At 42.4% G+C, this 14,384-nt stretch overlaps 2 protein-coding genes across 2 annotated transcripts; one reads left to right on the top strand and one right to left on the bottom strand.

The window, feature by feature from the left end:
* Positions 1-7,442: 7,442 nt before the first annotated feature.
* On the top strand, positions 7,443-9,228 carry LOC140373444 (hairy/enhancer-of-split related with YRPW motif protein 1-like). The gene is made up of 5 exons (XM_072459911.1): positions 7,443-7,636; positions 7,786-7,858; positions 7,941-8,024; positions 8,108-8,189; positions 8,266-9,228. Exons 1-5 carry the CDS (start codon positions 7,464-7,466, stop codon positions 8,823-8,825), a joined length of 972 nt encoding a protein of 323 aa, XP_072316012.1. The 5' UTR covers positions 7,443-7,463; the 3' UTR covers positions 8,826-9,228.
* A 663-nt stretch (positions 9,229-9,891) lies between these two features.
* Positions 9,892-13,760, bottom strand: stmn2a (stathmin 2a). Its single transcript, XM_072459913.1, has 5 exons — positions 13,571-13,760; positions 12,184-12,279; positions 11,935-12,107; positions 11,003-11,194; positions 9,892-10,922 (listed from the first exon to the last, which is right to left on the bottom strand). The coding sequence occupies exons 1-5, from the start codon at positions 13,587-13,589 to the stop codon at positions 10,863-10,865; spliced, it is 540 nt and encodes a 179-aa protein (XP_072316014.1). The 5' UTR covers positions 13,590-13,760; the 3' UTR covers positions 9,892-10,862.
* Positions 13,761-14,384: the final 624 nt, after the last annotated feature.

Below are 14,384 nucleotides of genomic sequence, written 5' to 3'. Positions count from 1 at the left end.
ATTAGGGCATTTGTGGCTGGTTTCACTATATTTATGTCGGTTTCTAACAATACTACCTGTGTTTACACGTAAATCCAATCTTTAACAGGCCAATTAGTTTGTATTAATAAGAAATAAATCTCTTAAAAGTAGTAAACATTTTCTTTTAAAAGTAGATTAGACTTATTAACTAAATGTACCAAAAACGTGCCAAAATATTCAAAGCTAAATAAAATGTTCAGGATTAAGTTGAATTTTGCAGTGTGAAGTCAAAACTGGAATTAAACCTGCGCTAAACCAGGACTAAATTGGACTCAAACTAGGACCAAAGCAAGACAAGATTGAACTCACCCTCAATCAATAAACACTTATTGTCAGCTGTATAAAAGCACCGGTGTACACCAACAGGGGGCAACATTAAGTTTGTCGCTCCTAGCAGGTTTCAAACATCTGCTGAGCGGCTCACATGCCCTCTCTGATGCTGGTGGGACACTCTGGAGGCCCTGTATCCCACTCCTCTTCAGCCCCATGCTCTGTGTGTGTGGCAGGGGTCAGAGAGGTGCCTCCTGCTTGTGTGCTTTGAGCTTTTTCATGCTTCCTGCTTTGATGTTCTCTTATCCCTTCATCCCACATGCTCCCTGAGCCCAAGGCGCTTGGTCCGCAGCAGCACACCGATGCCTATACAAGAGGGGCCCGCACAGACACGCTCATTCAGCCTGCGCAGAGGGGAGAGGTGGAGGCAGTGCCTGTGGGCTCGAACCACCACCAGACGGGGTTTCACAGAGTTAAAGTGGTACATAGTGAAGCATCCTCCGCCTGGCTTTTATGCTCTCTCTGATCCTGAACTGTAGGCTGGATCTTCTGTGAAAAACAACTGCCGCAGTGCTTTGAATGTGGCCTCTCGACCCCTTACAACATGGGAAAGTGTGCCCCTCAGCTGGTAGTTATACAAAGCTTTCCAAAGTCATGAGAATCCACAATAATTCGTTTGACTTGAGGCCCCCAAAGTCTTTTTACATGTATTTTCTGTGGGGCATCATCATTATAGGTTTGTGGAAGGAGGTGACAGTCACGCTTTTCAGTCCATAAGTGAAAACATGTCAGAAAACATATGTATTTGTGAAAGCCGGATTATCTCTAGCACACTCTCTTAAGTAAATGGCACTGCACCTGCTGAGCCCAGACAAGGCAACAGTCACAGAGACACAGATGAAGATGAAGAGCCATGTTAGGCCACGGCTAAATACTCAACTGCGTCAAACTAACTATTCCTAAACTTAACCCTAACTTTATGAGAAATAATAGATTTGCTAGAAACATTTTACGAAGTGGCTGTTGCAATTGCGTTGGGTGGGAAATGTGTGGCTCAACCATCTGATCACATGATCTCATTATTCAATGGCAGAAATATGTGGAAAATCTGAGCAAAAAATGTCCATATACTATTTCATTTTTAAGGTGCACTGTACATTTCTGGGAGTCTGTCATCTGCTTGTCTCCATAGTGATACTTTACATGGAATGTTCCACATTCTATCGTGCATTTATTTATTTGTTTTAATAAAAAAATATCTTGAAAAACAAGCATTCTTACTTGCCTCTCCACAGATTTGACCTGTAACTTGGTCTAATGACATCCCCTGCTTTCCCCCATGGAAATAGACACGTTTTTATGCCATACTCTGGAAAATTCGAAGAAAAGAAAAAACATCACCATGGAGACGAGTAATAGACCTTTTGTCAGAAAAGTTACACCGCTTTGATGTAATGTACTTTCTTAATATAAACTGTAGATATTTTGTTGAAACAGCAGCAATGGCTGTAGTTGTGACGTTATTGTATGTGGAGCAGAATAAAGAGCCAGTGCTAACCGGCCTCTGCAGATCACTGGCAGTTTGACTGCACTGGAGAGTAATGGGGCTGGCAGGGCGGAATCAATTACTGGCCACAACAGATTTTCCCACAGGTTGGAGCTTGGGAACGCAGTACTTTACTTTAGCGCAGACAGCTGGCACAGAGCAACCCCTGAGAGAAAGCTGGGAGAGCACAAAGTTTTTGATAAACTTGTAAAACAACGTCCACCCAGTCTGGCTGAAAATATCACTGAGAGCTGCATTATCTCGTCTTTAATGCGAGTGGGAGCAGGTGCACAGAGAAACTGCTAAACTGTTTCCTATGTTTTACATTCAACTTCCAGGGAAAATGAATAGATCAGAAATCAGAAAAAGAAACAATATAATTTACCACAAACACTTGAATATACACAGGCCCTGCGACAAGTTGGCCACTGTCCAGGGTGTACCCCGCCTAAGGCCCGAAGTCACTGGGATAGGCTCCAGTCACCCGCGACCCCGAAAGGGAACAAGCGGTAGAAAATGGATGGATGGACTTGAATATACAAATGATGTTGTTTCCTGTGGCAACACAATGTGTGGCATTAACAGTGCCTCTCTCTGTGGTCCTTCTGCACATTTCATACTGCAGTCTCCTGTGGAGCTATTTAGGAGCTGTTCTTGTGATCTGCCTTCCTTCCATTGTGACTCTGCACAAGTTAACTGGTAATGGGCTGTGTGGTGGTAAACCATCTGAACAATACTATTGTTTGTGCTGTGGGTAAAAGAGCTTGCCCTGTTATTGCACTGTGTTTACTTAAAGAAGTACAGGACATTGTCATCTTTTCAGTAAAGCATGCTCCATCAAATCCTTTCATCAAATCAAATCAATTTATTTTTGTAAGGCCCAAAATCACAACAACAGTTGCCTCTGAGGGCCACAGGGAGAAATGAAACAACAATGTCTGTGGTGGCGATGAAGTCAGACAATGTCTGTGGTGGCATGGTACACAATTAAGATCCGTAAATACTCTCTTGGTGCAATCCATGACCCAAAGACATGCTGTTCTTTATCAATTTCCAGAATGAAACAGGGGAGTTTGCATATCCTTCCAGCTTAACCTATTCGAAAGCACGCAAGAATGCCAACAAAGACAGGAAAGTACTGAATGAGCGGGCGTATTATGGTCAGACAGTGTGAATGAGACACTGGTCTAGTCTGGTCCCTACTCAATATAGCGCCTGGGTGCTGACTGAGGCTGCAAGGAACAAGCAGGAAGCTGTGGTCCATAGGATAACATTGTTGCATGGAAGTCGCCAGGGAGACATTTCCTCACGGCTATTTGAGACCAGCTTAATGGGTGGCCCTCTCTTTCTTGCATAAGGTGTTTTGCGTGGTGTTGTGTGGTGTTGTGTTTACGGGGACTCCATATTACATACAACGCTGTTGCTTTACTCCAGTGAGCTTGTCCACGTCGGTGTGCACAGGATGCCCGGCACGGCTGTGAGCGTCGCTGCTGCAGCCAGCCCCAACGGTTGACATAGTAAATCAATCCTGATGGGAGTGGGGCCCGCACAGAGGAGGGGGGTCCGGTAGGGTCTGGTGGGACTCTCGGACACACTCATGCACTCAGGCGGCCGCGGAGAGATGGTGCACGGGCGGGAGAACACTCGACGTGCAGCGCTCACACGGAGATTGAGTTACCACAGAATTAGATCGAGGCTGTGGGAAACGGCACCTCCGCCACAGTCTGAGCCGCACACACACAAACACACGCACACAGCCCAGTGCACACTCCGCTACACAAAGAGTCACCAGGGGAAACCTCAGGGAAGATTGAGGAAGGCAGCTGGGCACACGCCAGGTTCAAACAAATACTTGCTTATACCTCTCAGCTTTCTGCACTACAGACTGGTGCCGGGTGAGGCTTCTAGTCAACAAGCACTCTACAACAACTGAATTCAATGGGACCAGGCTGTGAGTGAGGGAAGTTTGTGGAAAAAGAGTGCTCTGGAATCTTGTGGAAAAAGAAACCGTGCAAAATATTGTGTGGATGCAGTTTGTGCTTCAGATCTGGTTCTATGCAATCATAGTATCGTTACATCCTTGGTTGGACAATGAATGTGGTGTGTGAGTGGTGAGGGTGGTGATGGTGAAGAGGCCATTGGCACAGGTTGGCTGCCATGTCTCTCTCAATCACGTCCAGGGCAGCTGCGCACCCTGTACCACAGTGTTTTCAGGTTTTACATGTTTAAAACAAAACACAAAACATGACACGCAGAGAGCATAAAACTCCAATGTTTATGTCCCATTTAGTCCAAAGTCTGTAAAGTAAATACATTTTATCCAAAGGTCCTTTTTCAGTTTTATGAATGTCATAATTGATTGTTATAATTTGAGCCCAGTCCTTGATTGTTGGTTCAGTGTATATATAGTAATAGTTATATTGTATTTCATGTAGTCTTCTTAAATATATCATAATAACAAGTAAAGTTGCTCATGAGAGGGTTGTGGAAAAAATGCATTAAAGCTGCACTATGTAACTTTTCTTGGGCCTGCCACTTTCCATTAAGATGTCTTTGCCTGGTATGTTCCACAGAATGGCAATATTCTATAGACATTCCAGGCAAATAAAATGACACCCATGGAGACAAACTGATGGCAAAGGTTACACAGTGCACCATTAAGATAAAAAACATGTCTCTATTACTTGAGTGCCATCATTAAACCCAGTGATCTCAGACTGTCCCTCTCACACAGTCCAGTCCGAGGACACATACCAATAGACCTCTTTCGATTATGAACAGCCTGCTTCTTGTCAATGAAACTGTGGAAAGCATAGAATGTGTGGCGGAAATGCATGAAATCGCTAAAGATGGTCGTGATTTTGAGTGAGGGCGTGTGTTGACAGGGGCAAAGGGAGGTTATGTGCGTGTCAGGGATGGTGTCAAGGTTCACGGTGGCTGTATCCACTCCGCCACGGACCGAAGCGTGTCGTATCTGTCACCGGTGCTACTTTGACATTCTTGGAACGGCGTGTTTGCCCGCAGTTGCTCTCTCTCCCGGCGCAGCACATTAACAGCTGACCTCAGGGACAGAAGACACGGACAGCTGCGCATAGACAAGGCACTGGAATGGGCAACACTCTCACTGACGGCCTAAGCAGACATGCAACAGGAAACAGCAAGAGGGGTCCCATTCCCAAGGGGTTTGTGCCAAAAAGAGAGTGACGCTTTTTGCTTAAATTTAGGCACTTAGGTCATAAGGGAGATTACAAGACAATGGTCACAGTACAGGCAAGCTTAAGAGTTCAGTTCAATTTTTAAATCGCACTATAAAAAGTTTGGATTAAAGAAAGCTGTGAACACTTTTAAATCTCGCCTTTCACTGTTATGTTTGTGTGATGTTTTGTCTTGTCAGGTGGAAATTAGAACTCATAATCTGACATATTCACACTGTAGGCTAACTGTCACATATGTTCATTGATATGTCCTGTCCCTATCAAATAAATAGATAAGAACACTATAGTCAAAGGCAGATTGGATTGTGAATGAAACACATTAAGTAAAATAAATACTCATTGAGGAGATTTGTATGTCCAAGTCAATTTGGTCATATTCCCAGACGATTTACTGACATCTTTCCAGTTAAATTATTTTACAAAATGTTAACAATAGTTCTTTTCTTTAGCTATGAAATATACATTGTCTTACAAGATTGCCACAAAACAAGTTTATTAAAAATTAGAACGTTTTTTTGTAAACTTTAAAGGCATATGTTGATGTTTTTGCTCTTTTGATTCATTTTGGAGACATTTCACATTTGACTGATAAATAAACCGCAATTGGTGCAAATAAAGACATGTTTTAAAACATTCTTATGAACTGACATAATATCTACTGTACTAATACCCTACTTGAAGGGAAGTATTGCTCTAGTCTAGTATATGCTCTGTTGTCTTTGCAAGAATATCAACATAGCTGAAGGCCACTGAAAGCTCCTCCCGAAGTGTTTCACTTAAGTTGTTTCAGCTCAACAAGGCAAGTCACACATGATGTCTTTTTTACTTTACTGAATATTTCTGCTCCTCTTTCCTTCTCCCCAGGACGGATCCATGGGAAGCTGCCCCGGTGCCAGTCAGTTGACCCGTTTGTGCTCTGTCTAAAAGGGGGGTTTCCAAGGAGCGCCTAGCAACTCCGAGTGCTGCGTGTTTGGCCTCCCGGCTGATCAATGCGGTTGTGGAGCCTCACAGCTGACAGCGACAATGAACAACACACTCTGCTAATGGGCCATGTGTCCCTGAGCACGGAGCACCAGGGCAGAGCCAGGGCCACAATGGGACCCGCTGCACTTGAACGAAGCGCCCAGCGGGACATGAATGAGAACGGGCCCGGAGAGCACCAGTCAGCGCAAACCAGAAGTCACAGTCCAGGCTCAGTGATGGCAAAGAATGACAGAAGCATGGCTGCCAATCCGCGCCACTGACCCCTCCGAGGACCACCAACACTCACAGACCACGTTTGGACTATTTAGGTTGGGATTGGACAAAAAGAGGGAAGAAGCTGTCAAGTAAAATAACAAATAAATCCTAAAATGTATTTTTGTCTCATTCTAATGGACCTAATCTCATCTTGTAAAAGTATCTCGTCCCACTCCTAATATAGGCAAGATGGGCTAAGTGTCTTACCCAAGGACAAAACGAGATATGCACTGGTCCAAGTCGAGATCGAGGTGCCAGTAATAATAAGTGCTCTGAGCCACTGCCGCTCACTGCTGCACTTTGTCACAGAACTAACTGAAGCAATCTTTCTCACGAGATCAGACAGATCAGGTATTCTCGAGGTGTTATCCATTTATGTACATAATTAACTCAAAATACACAAAAAACTAAATCAATTGTGTTCATTGTGTCTTTTCTCCACATGATTCAGCTTGTGGGTAGCCAAAAATAAAATCAAGTAAGAGTTACTTCCAAATAATATTATTCAAGTAAAAGTAGTTTTTAGAGTGCAAAAAGTAGTCTACTTGGGGAAAATACTAAATAAGAGTAACTTACAAAACATAACAAATTAGAAAAATGTATTAGCGGTGTAAGAAACACAAGTGTCCAAGCATATTGTCAACACACTGCTCACAGTGGGAAGAATCACCAAATTTAAAAAAGTAAGAGTACTATTACTTCAAACTAATCCTCCAGTAAAAGTATGGTGTCGGAAAAATATATAGAATATGCCTTAAACGTTACTTCAGTAATGTAGCTCAGTAGGCTGCTACCCACTTCTGATTTTAATGTTGTTATGTGGACAGTGCATATGAATCAATCCATCTATCAGCAACAGCTTCAAAATAAATATGAGTGTATATGTGTCTTTGTGATACTTCTTCTATTTTCCACCACTGCTGTTTTTTTGGTATTACTACTCTGGCACAACTCCCTTTGAGGTTGTTATAAGCACACATTTTCACACATTTTTTCTCGAAAGTGAGACATTCACTCGCAGATATCTCACCAGCTTTAAAACAGACGTCACTTTTTGGCCACCTAGAATAAAAAAGACTCCAGGAGGTCCAAGGCCCCCAGGAGCCCCACCCCCGCCACGCCCCCTCGCGAACGGAGGAGTGAAGTGAAACAAATCTGGGAGGTTTAAACAGATGCGCGCAGACTCCTCGCTCTCACTGCGCACCGGGGACGCACCACTTCTCCAAGACGCACTTTTTTACGCGGGTTTGGAAAGCAACATGAAGCGAAGTCACAATTACAGCTCCTCAGACAGTGACCTGGATGATAATGTGGAGGTGGAGAAGGACAGTGGCGACGAGATTGGGTTGGTCACTTTTTTATAGCCTCTAATAGGGGTACATTTATATTTTCTGATTTTTTTTGCACACGCTTTAGCCTTAATTTGTTTTTGTTTTTTAATCTGAAAATGATTTGGGCTACTGAGCTAACTGTTATTTTTGTCTTCAGCTCTAGTCACTTGGATTCACATGGCTCCGTGTCACCAGCCACCACCACGCAGGTTCAGGCCAGAAAAAGACGCAGAGGGGTAAGGAGAGGGGTATTTGTTTTCAAGTCTGCACCTCCTGTAGTTGTGTTAATTGACTTAAGTGTGACCTTTCTCTTTTCAGATTATTGAGAAAAAACGACGTGATCGAATCAATAACAGCCTGTCAGAACTGAGAAGACTGGTGCCAAGTGCCTTTGAGAAACAGGTAAATGGAACACGGCTTAACATAAGCCTATGGAAACTGAACAACTTTCAAAAAAGGTGAACAAAACTGTCCTTTTATTGTAGGGATCAGCTAAACTGGAAAAAGCTGAAATTCTGCAGATGACCGTAGACCATCTGAAGATGCTTCATGCTTCTGGTGGCAAAGGTAATTAGAGATTTATTAGCAGAATATGACAATGTCAGGCCTTAATCACTGTCACTAAGAAGTGTTTCTGTGGCAGGATACTTTGAGGCGTATGCTCTGGCTAAAGACTACCGCAGTCTGGGCTTCAGGGAGTGCTTGACAGAGACGGCCCGTTACCTGAGCATCATGGAGGGACGGGACAGCGCAGATCCTCTGAGAATACGGCTAGTGTCCCACCTCAGTCACTACGCTTCTCATAGAGAGGTGCACTCTGGACTGGAACACTTGGCCTGGGGCCCTTACGGATCAGCCCACTCACACCAGCTCCTGCTGCAGGGAAGGACTCTGGCCCCCAGGGGCAGCAGCAGCTCGCCTTCGTCCTCTTCATCCTCGCCCTCTTCGTCCTCTGAGGCGTCTCCAGTGTCCAGCCTGACTGTCCTGTCCCACACAGACTCTCTGAGATTGCCTGCAAACCTGCCACTGGCTCTCACTATCCCGGGATCCAAGCTCTCCCCTCCCCTGCTGTCGTCGCTCTCCTCCCTCACGTTCCCTCTGACCATCGGGGCTTTGCCTCTGGTGGCTCCAGCAGCTCTGAGCTCCAGCTCCACACTGTCTAAGCCGTACAGGCCGTGGGGCACGGAGATCGGAGCCTTCTGAAGTGGTCCATGGACTGAAGGCAGCAGCTGAGCTGGGCCTCAACCGAACACAAGAACACACAGGATCTATGAACTGCTCTTCCGTGAACTGTGAATGGTTGTTAAAAGATAAAAGTGTCTGTTATTTTGTCTTATGACAGATTTACCATAGTAAATATGCCCTTATTTCAATGAATTAAATGCGATTTATGGCCCATTAATAAGTTCTGGAAACATTTGTGTGGACCAGTTTTGCCTTCCACCAGTTTTGCCTTCCACATTTGTCAAGCACACTTTTGAATTTGCTTCAGTGAACATCTTTTTTGGAATAAATTCCCCCCAGAATGAAAAAGCTCTCCCTGACAGGGAGATAGATAAATCATAATGTATTTTTGTACCAATAAATACAAAACTGTTCAATATAACACGGGATGCTGTGTTTGCTTATAAGATATCACATCGTAATAATGTTTTCTGATTTAGGATTTCAGATTCACATGTTGGTTGAACAAAAGGTAATAAGAACCTGTCGAAATGTACAATTTATGGGCTCAAATGCCACCACCTGACTTTGTGCCAGGTAGGTAACTGAATCGGACACCATTGTTGCCCTTTTGAATACCCAGGAAATCATTAAGAGCCAGAGGAAATCCTTTACAATGTTGGCCTGACCTCACCAGAATGGGCTGTTCTGAAATAAAGACAATAGTGTGAACAGGATGGGGACTCTGACCTAAAAGGTAAAGGACAACAAAAACAGAGACTCAGCTAAGTTTTTAAAAATCCAATGCAACATGAATGACAATAGGTGTATTTTCTGAACAGATATCTATATTAAAATTATCATAATAACGTTATCATTGTTATTATTTTTTTTAAATAATAGACGTTTTGGTCTATTTTTTCTACTCAGTTTTTTCCTAAAAAAACAGTCCAGATGACAAAGACTGAATCTTTTTCTAATATTGCCCTAATTAGTTGATAGACACTGCCACCTGCTGGACAAGCTGGATAGTCTTTATTATTTGAGCGCGACACTGAATCCACGTCACTGATCACATCACAGATGAATGAAAATCAAGAAATCGTTGCTTGTGAAGATGTTTATACAACTTGTCATTTTATTAGCCGTTACATTTTCCCTTTAAGCACAGAAAAGAATCAAAATTTGCATGCCAGATTTACAGAACCCATAGCTTTTTCTTTTTTTTTCATCAAAGCTTCAACAGAGCGAGTTTATGAAGGGGAACATACAAGCAGCAGTGTGTTCATACCTGTGAATTTAAAAAGAGACTAGTTCAGAGTGCCCCTGTCCTCTGTAAGCCCCATGACGGGAGCCAACGCAAATACAGGCGCATGGATATGTCCCGTCCTGAAAGCCAGACACACAATTATTTTCACTAATACTGATACCAAGGTTGGAGCAAAAACACATTCCATTGTCCAGGACACTATTCAGAGTATGTTTGTGTGGCATAACAATCCATTAATGAGCTCTTCAAATAGTGTGCAGCCCATTTGACAAAATATTGAGTAAAATGACAAAGGACGGTGAAAAAAAACAGGTGTATAAAGAGCTGCTCCCGTTGGGCAGAAACATTCTTCATTTTAATAAAGCACCTGAAGGTCTATCTAGAGAAAGTGGAGGCTTTGAAATGCGTGTTTGGCATTTCTATTTCTATGTAGTGTGGGCTATACGAATGAAACAGTGAGAAAAGTCTGTTATCTGTAATTCACCAACCATCGTTCTTCACAAAAGACACAAACACATGATCATAAATAATCATGACATAACACAGTCAGTTCAACCGTCAAAGGCCTTTCAAGAAACTGAATAAATATCCACAAAGTAAAAAATACTGTGTTGTACATTTAATGCACTTCACTCAGCTATAAATAAATAATTCAAGATAAATACTTAATTATACTCTCTACTCTAATCAATTGAATGTATTGTTACTGTTGTTGTATCCATAAATAATACTGAAAGTGTCTGTACTATAGTGATGCTGTGTGGAGGAGTCGGGTGAGATGGAGTTTAACTGTAGAAGCACTGGGTTCATGCTGTCAGCTCCTCCCGAATCTCTTTGTTCCTGCGCACCTCAGCGGCGTGTCTTTCCTGCAAACAACACAGCACCGTTGTCAGATTGTGAATGTATTATTATTATTATTCATCTAAGTGCAGCTCTATGTCTTCACCTTCTCCTGTAGACGCTCCATCATGGCGGCCAGCTGAGCCTCGCGGTTCTCTCGGATTTGGTCCATCTTTAGCATCAGCTTCTCCTCGGCCATCCGGCTGAAGTTGCTGTTCTCCTCCATGGCCTTGACCAACACATCCCGCTCATGCTCCCTCTTCTCGGCCAAGACCCTCAGCACATGAGCTTCCTGGGACTGAAAAGGCAAACAAAGAATGCTCCTGTGTGAATTTAAAAGGACTATACACCAGAAGACTCGGCTGAACACGCTGAAAAGTCATTTTTATGATGCCCCAAACTGACAACGGTAGAGCCAGGAGTTTCCGGGGTAAATGTCTGGTCCTGAAAGTACAAAACCCATTTTCCCAACAGACTAGCTACCTGTGTCGATAATAAATTAAGTGAAAATCAATCAATTTTTTTAATATATATTTTTATTTATTTATTTGATAGCTTTGCAGTTGCAGTAACATTTTAAATTTCTAAGTTTTAAATGACCCCATGACAGATTGGATCATTTAGATATTAATTAAGTTTATTTCAAAGTTGTTGTTTTTTTTTTGGTGTGTTTTTTTTAATAGCATTAAATAGATCACTACAACAGAACCAAATTATACGTTTTATTACTGTTGAGGTTGGTAGAAAATAGTCTGTGGGAAAATCTATTTTTGTCTTTTGACCTATCCTTCAATGTCAGGCGTGGGCCACTGCAGCGCATGTCTGGGCTTTAATTCGTAATGGTGAAGACTTCCTTAACTCACTTTTGGATCTTAATCAAAGTACCATTTTTAACACTGCACATTCTCTCAGACTAGAGTAAAAATAGTCATTCTAGATGTATTAAAAGGACAGCTTGGCTCTCCTTTCACACCTTCCTGAAACCTTTGCACAGTTTTGTACCTCATTAACTTGTACAATTTATTTGGAGCATCACACCTTCCTCCGCTCCTCTGCTGCTTCCAGTTTTTTCTCGATGTCCTCCAGTGAAATGTCCCTCTTGGGTGGAGAGGGCAAACCGGGGGAAATCTCCGACACTGGAGACAAGGGCTTAAGGATCACCTCAAAAGCCTGGCCAGATGCTCGCTTGTCTATTGGTTTCACCTCCATGTCTGTAAATGACACAAAAATCTATGTCGAATCAAATAAATAAATCAATACATTAGTACAAACATTATGGATCGATACCTTCAAACTCGCACATCAGGTTTTTGCGAGCTCCTGGATAGAAACAGGAACAGATGAGGGAGAAGACAGACAACTCCTTCATCTTTTCTTTGTAGGCTGTAAGAAAATGAAAAAGAGAAAATTTGTTTTTAAAAATTGTGAAACGCAGATTGATGAAGTAAAGTTCTGCTCTGATGATCGTCTCTGCATTTAAGTCAAGGAAATTAAGTCAATAAACCAATTCACATCAGTCGTCCGTTCTTTAGGAACCAATGGGAATGCTTACAGTGTTGTTGAATAATTAATATGGTGAACAGATTTCACCAGATGTACAGTACAATAATTTTTTTCAGACACAAATTTTGATTCCTTAAGGAGGAGGTGGATGGGCAATTCAGTAAAGTTGCTCAAAGTTGTAGGTGTTTTTTTATTTTTTTATTTTTTGTGTGCCAACAAAAAGTCAAAGAAAAACAAAATCCAATGGAATCATTCGTATTACTTGTATTTCATAGTTCATTTACAATCGTTTGCTTGGCATGTTTTCTAACTGTGCATATGCTCATACTTATTTTGGGTCCTGGGCTCTAGTGTTGCAGAAAGTCCCTTGCAGTGATGACTTGCCTCCCACCTTGTCATGCACCTGTTTCCTTTCCTTTGGATCATCCAAAGCTGCATCCAAACACCAAAGCAGAGACAAGGTGTTTTATATAACCTATGCCACTTTATTAACACGAACCCTTAAATTAGATTGCAACCTGAACCTCCATCAACGTTCCACAAGGCTCCACCAAAGGCCTAGAACACTGTAAATCATAAAAGACTATCCATCTTCAAAAAAGATCATTTGCTTTTTAATAACATCCATATTTGTGTGAAATGTGTTTAGGCTATCGCGGTTTTTGTAAAAGAATGAGTGTTAAAACGCCCCTGGTCTGAGCGCTAAACCCTCGCATCCTCGCCTCTTGGGTGGGGTCCGTCTGCATTATGCTGACGCTGTAGCATCAACTGCAGGTGTAAATATAGCAGCCTCCACCTAAGCCTGTAACACTGCACCCCAACAAAACTGTTATAATAATAGAAAATTACAATAGTGACGATTCAAATGAATAAAAGACAATAAAGAAGGAAGCCTAAAGCGAGTGCACATGGGTTGTAAACGCACTGGCTAATTATAAAGGCTACATTCCAAGACGCACAAAGACGCACTGCCCCCAAAAAAAACTTCATTTATTTGACTAAACGTGATGACAGACAGTTAAACCCCCCACACATGATTGATTAAGGCTACAATTTTGTGTAAGGCGTACCACACCAGGCCGAAAGATGAAATAATAACCCGTGTTGGAGTGCGCAATGCTACGCCCACGCTTTGGGTTTGGAAAAAAAGGGATTGAATGGAAAAACTCACCTGCTGCTGTCTTGGCCATGCTGGATGCTGTTTCTCCGCAGAGGGTCGTGGAGCTGTGTACCGGTGAACAGGGATGCTGTTTAAGGCACTGAGTCAGCGAACACTGCGAGTCCAGAGCGGACGGATGGCAGGAGGCAGGAGCGTGCGTGCGTAACGGGGGCGCGCACACGGACACTCCTCTGACGCGCAGACTCAGTGCAGCTGAATGCGCCCCAGCAGCAGTCATGCAGCTTATTCTATTCTCCAAGACAGCAGTGATGCGAGATTACTGCTGGGAACAGGCCGCAGAGTTTTTGCCTTTTCAATAAATGGGCATCCTTAGTTCGAGAGTGGTCACCATGGCACGTCACGCGCCTTTGTTGACTCATGGAGAAGCTGAAAGTCATCATACGCATACAGTAAATACTAACCTACATCATACATCATATTTAAATCATCACCCAATTTCCAAACTAAGATGGTGTGTAAAATGTGTGTTATTAGGCTGTAATAGTCGGGCTTGGACTCCAGATTGTGGATGGTTTGTGATCAAAGGCATAGCAATGGATAGACGCATTTATGTAAATTCATGTGTCAAAACATTTTGGAATTATTTATGTAGTTTATAGAAGTAAAAGTGTGAGAATGACAATGTTTAGAGCTTTATTTTTGTATTTTTTTTCATATAGATATACATATAGCTTTCTACTAAAATACATTTTAATACAGTTTAGTATTGTAAGCACCTGAGAGTTCAATACATTAATCATAATTTATCAAAACATATAATAAAATCACTTGCTAAACTAAATGCATACACAAAATATTACATTTT

This window comes from Eucyclogobius newberryi, unplaced genomic scaffold (genome assembly GCF_026437365.1).
Source record: "Eucyclogobius newberryi isolate DKJ021-1_F unplaced genomic scaffold, fEucNew1.0.hap1 SCAF_3, whole genome shotgun sequence".
NCBI lineage: Eukaryota > Metazoa > Chordata > Actinopteri > Gobiiformes > Gobiidae > Eucyclogobius > Eucyclogobius newberryi.
The sequence above is the reverse complement of the archived record's forward strand: the minus strand, read 5'-3'. Positions and strand labels throughout refer to the sequence as shown.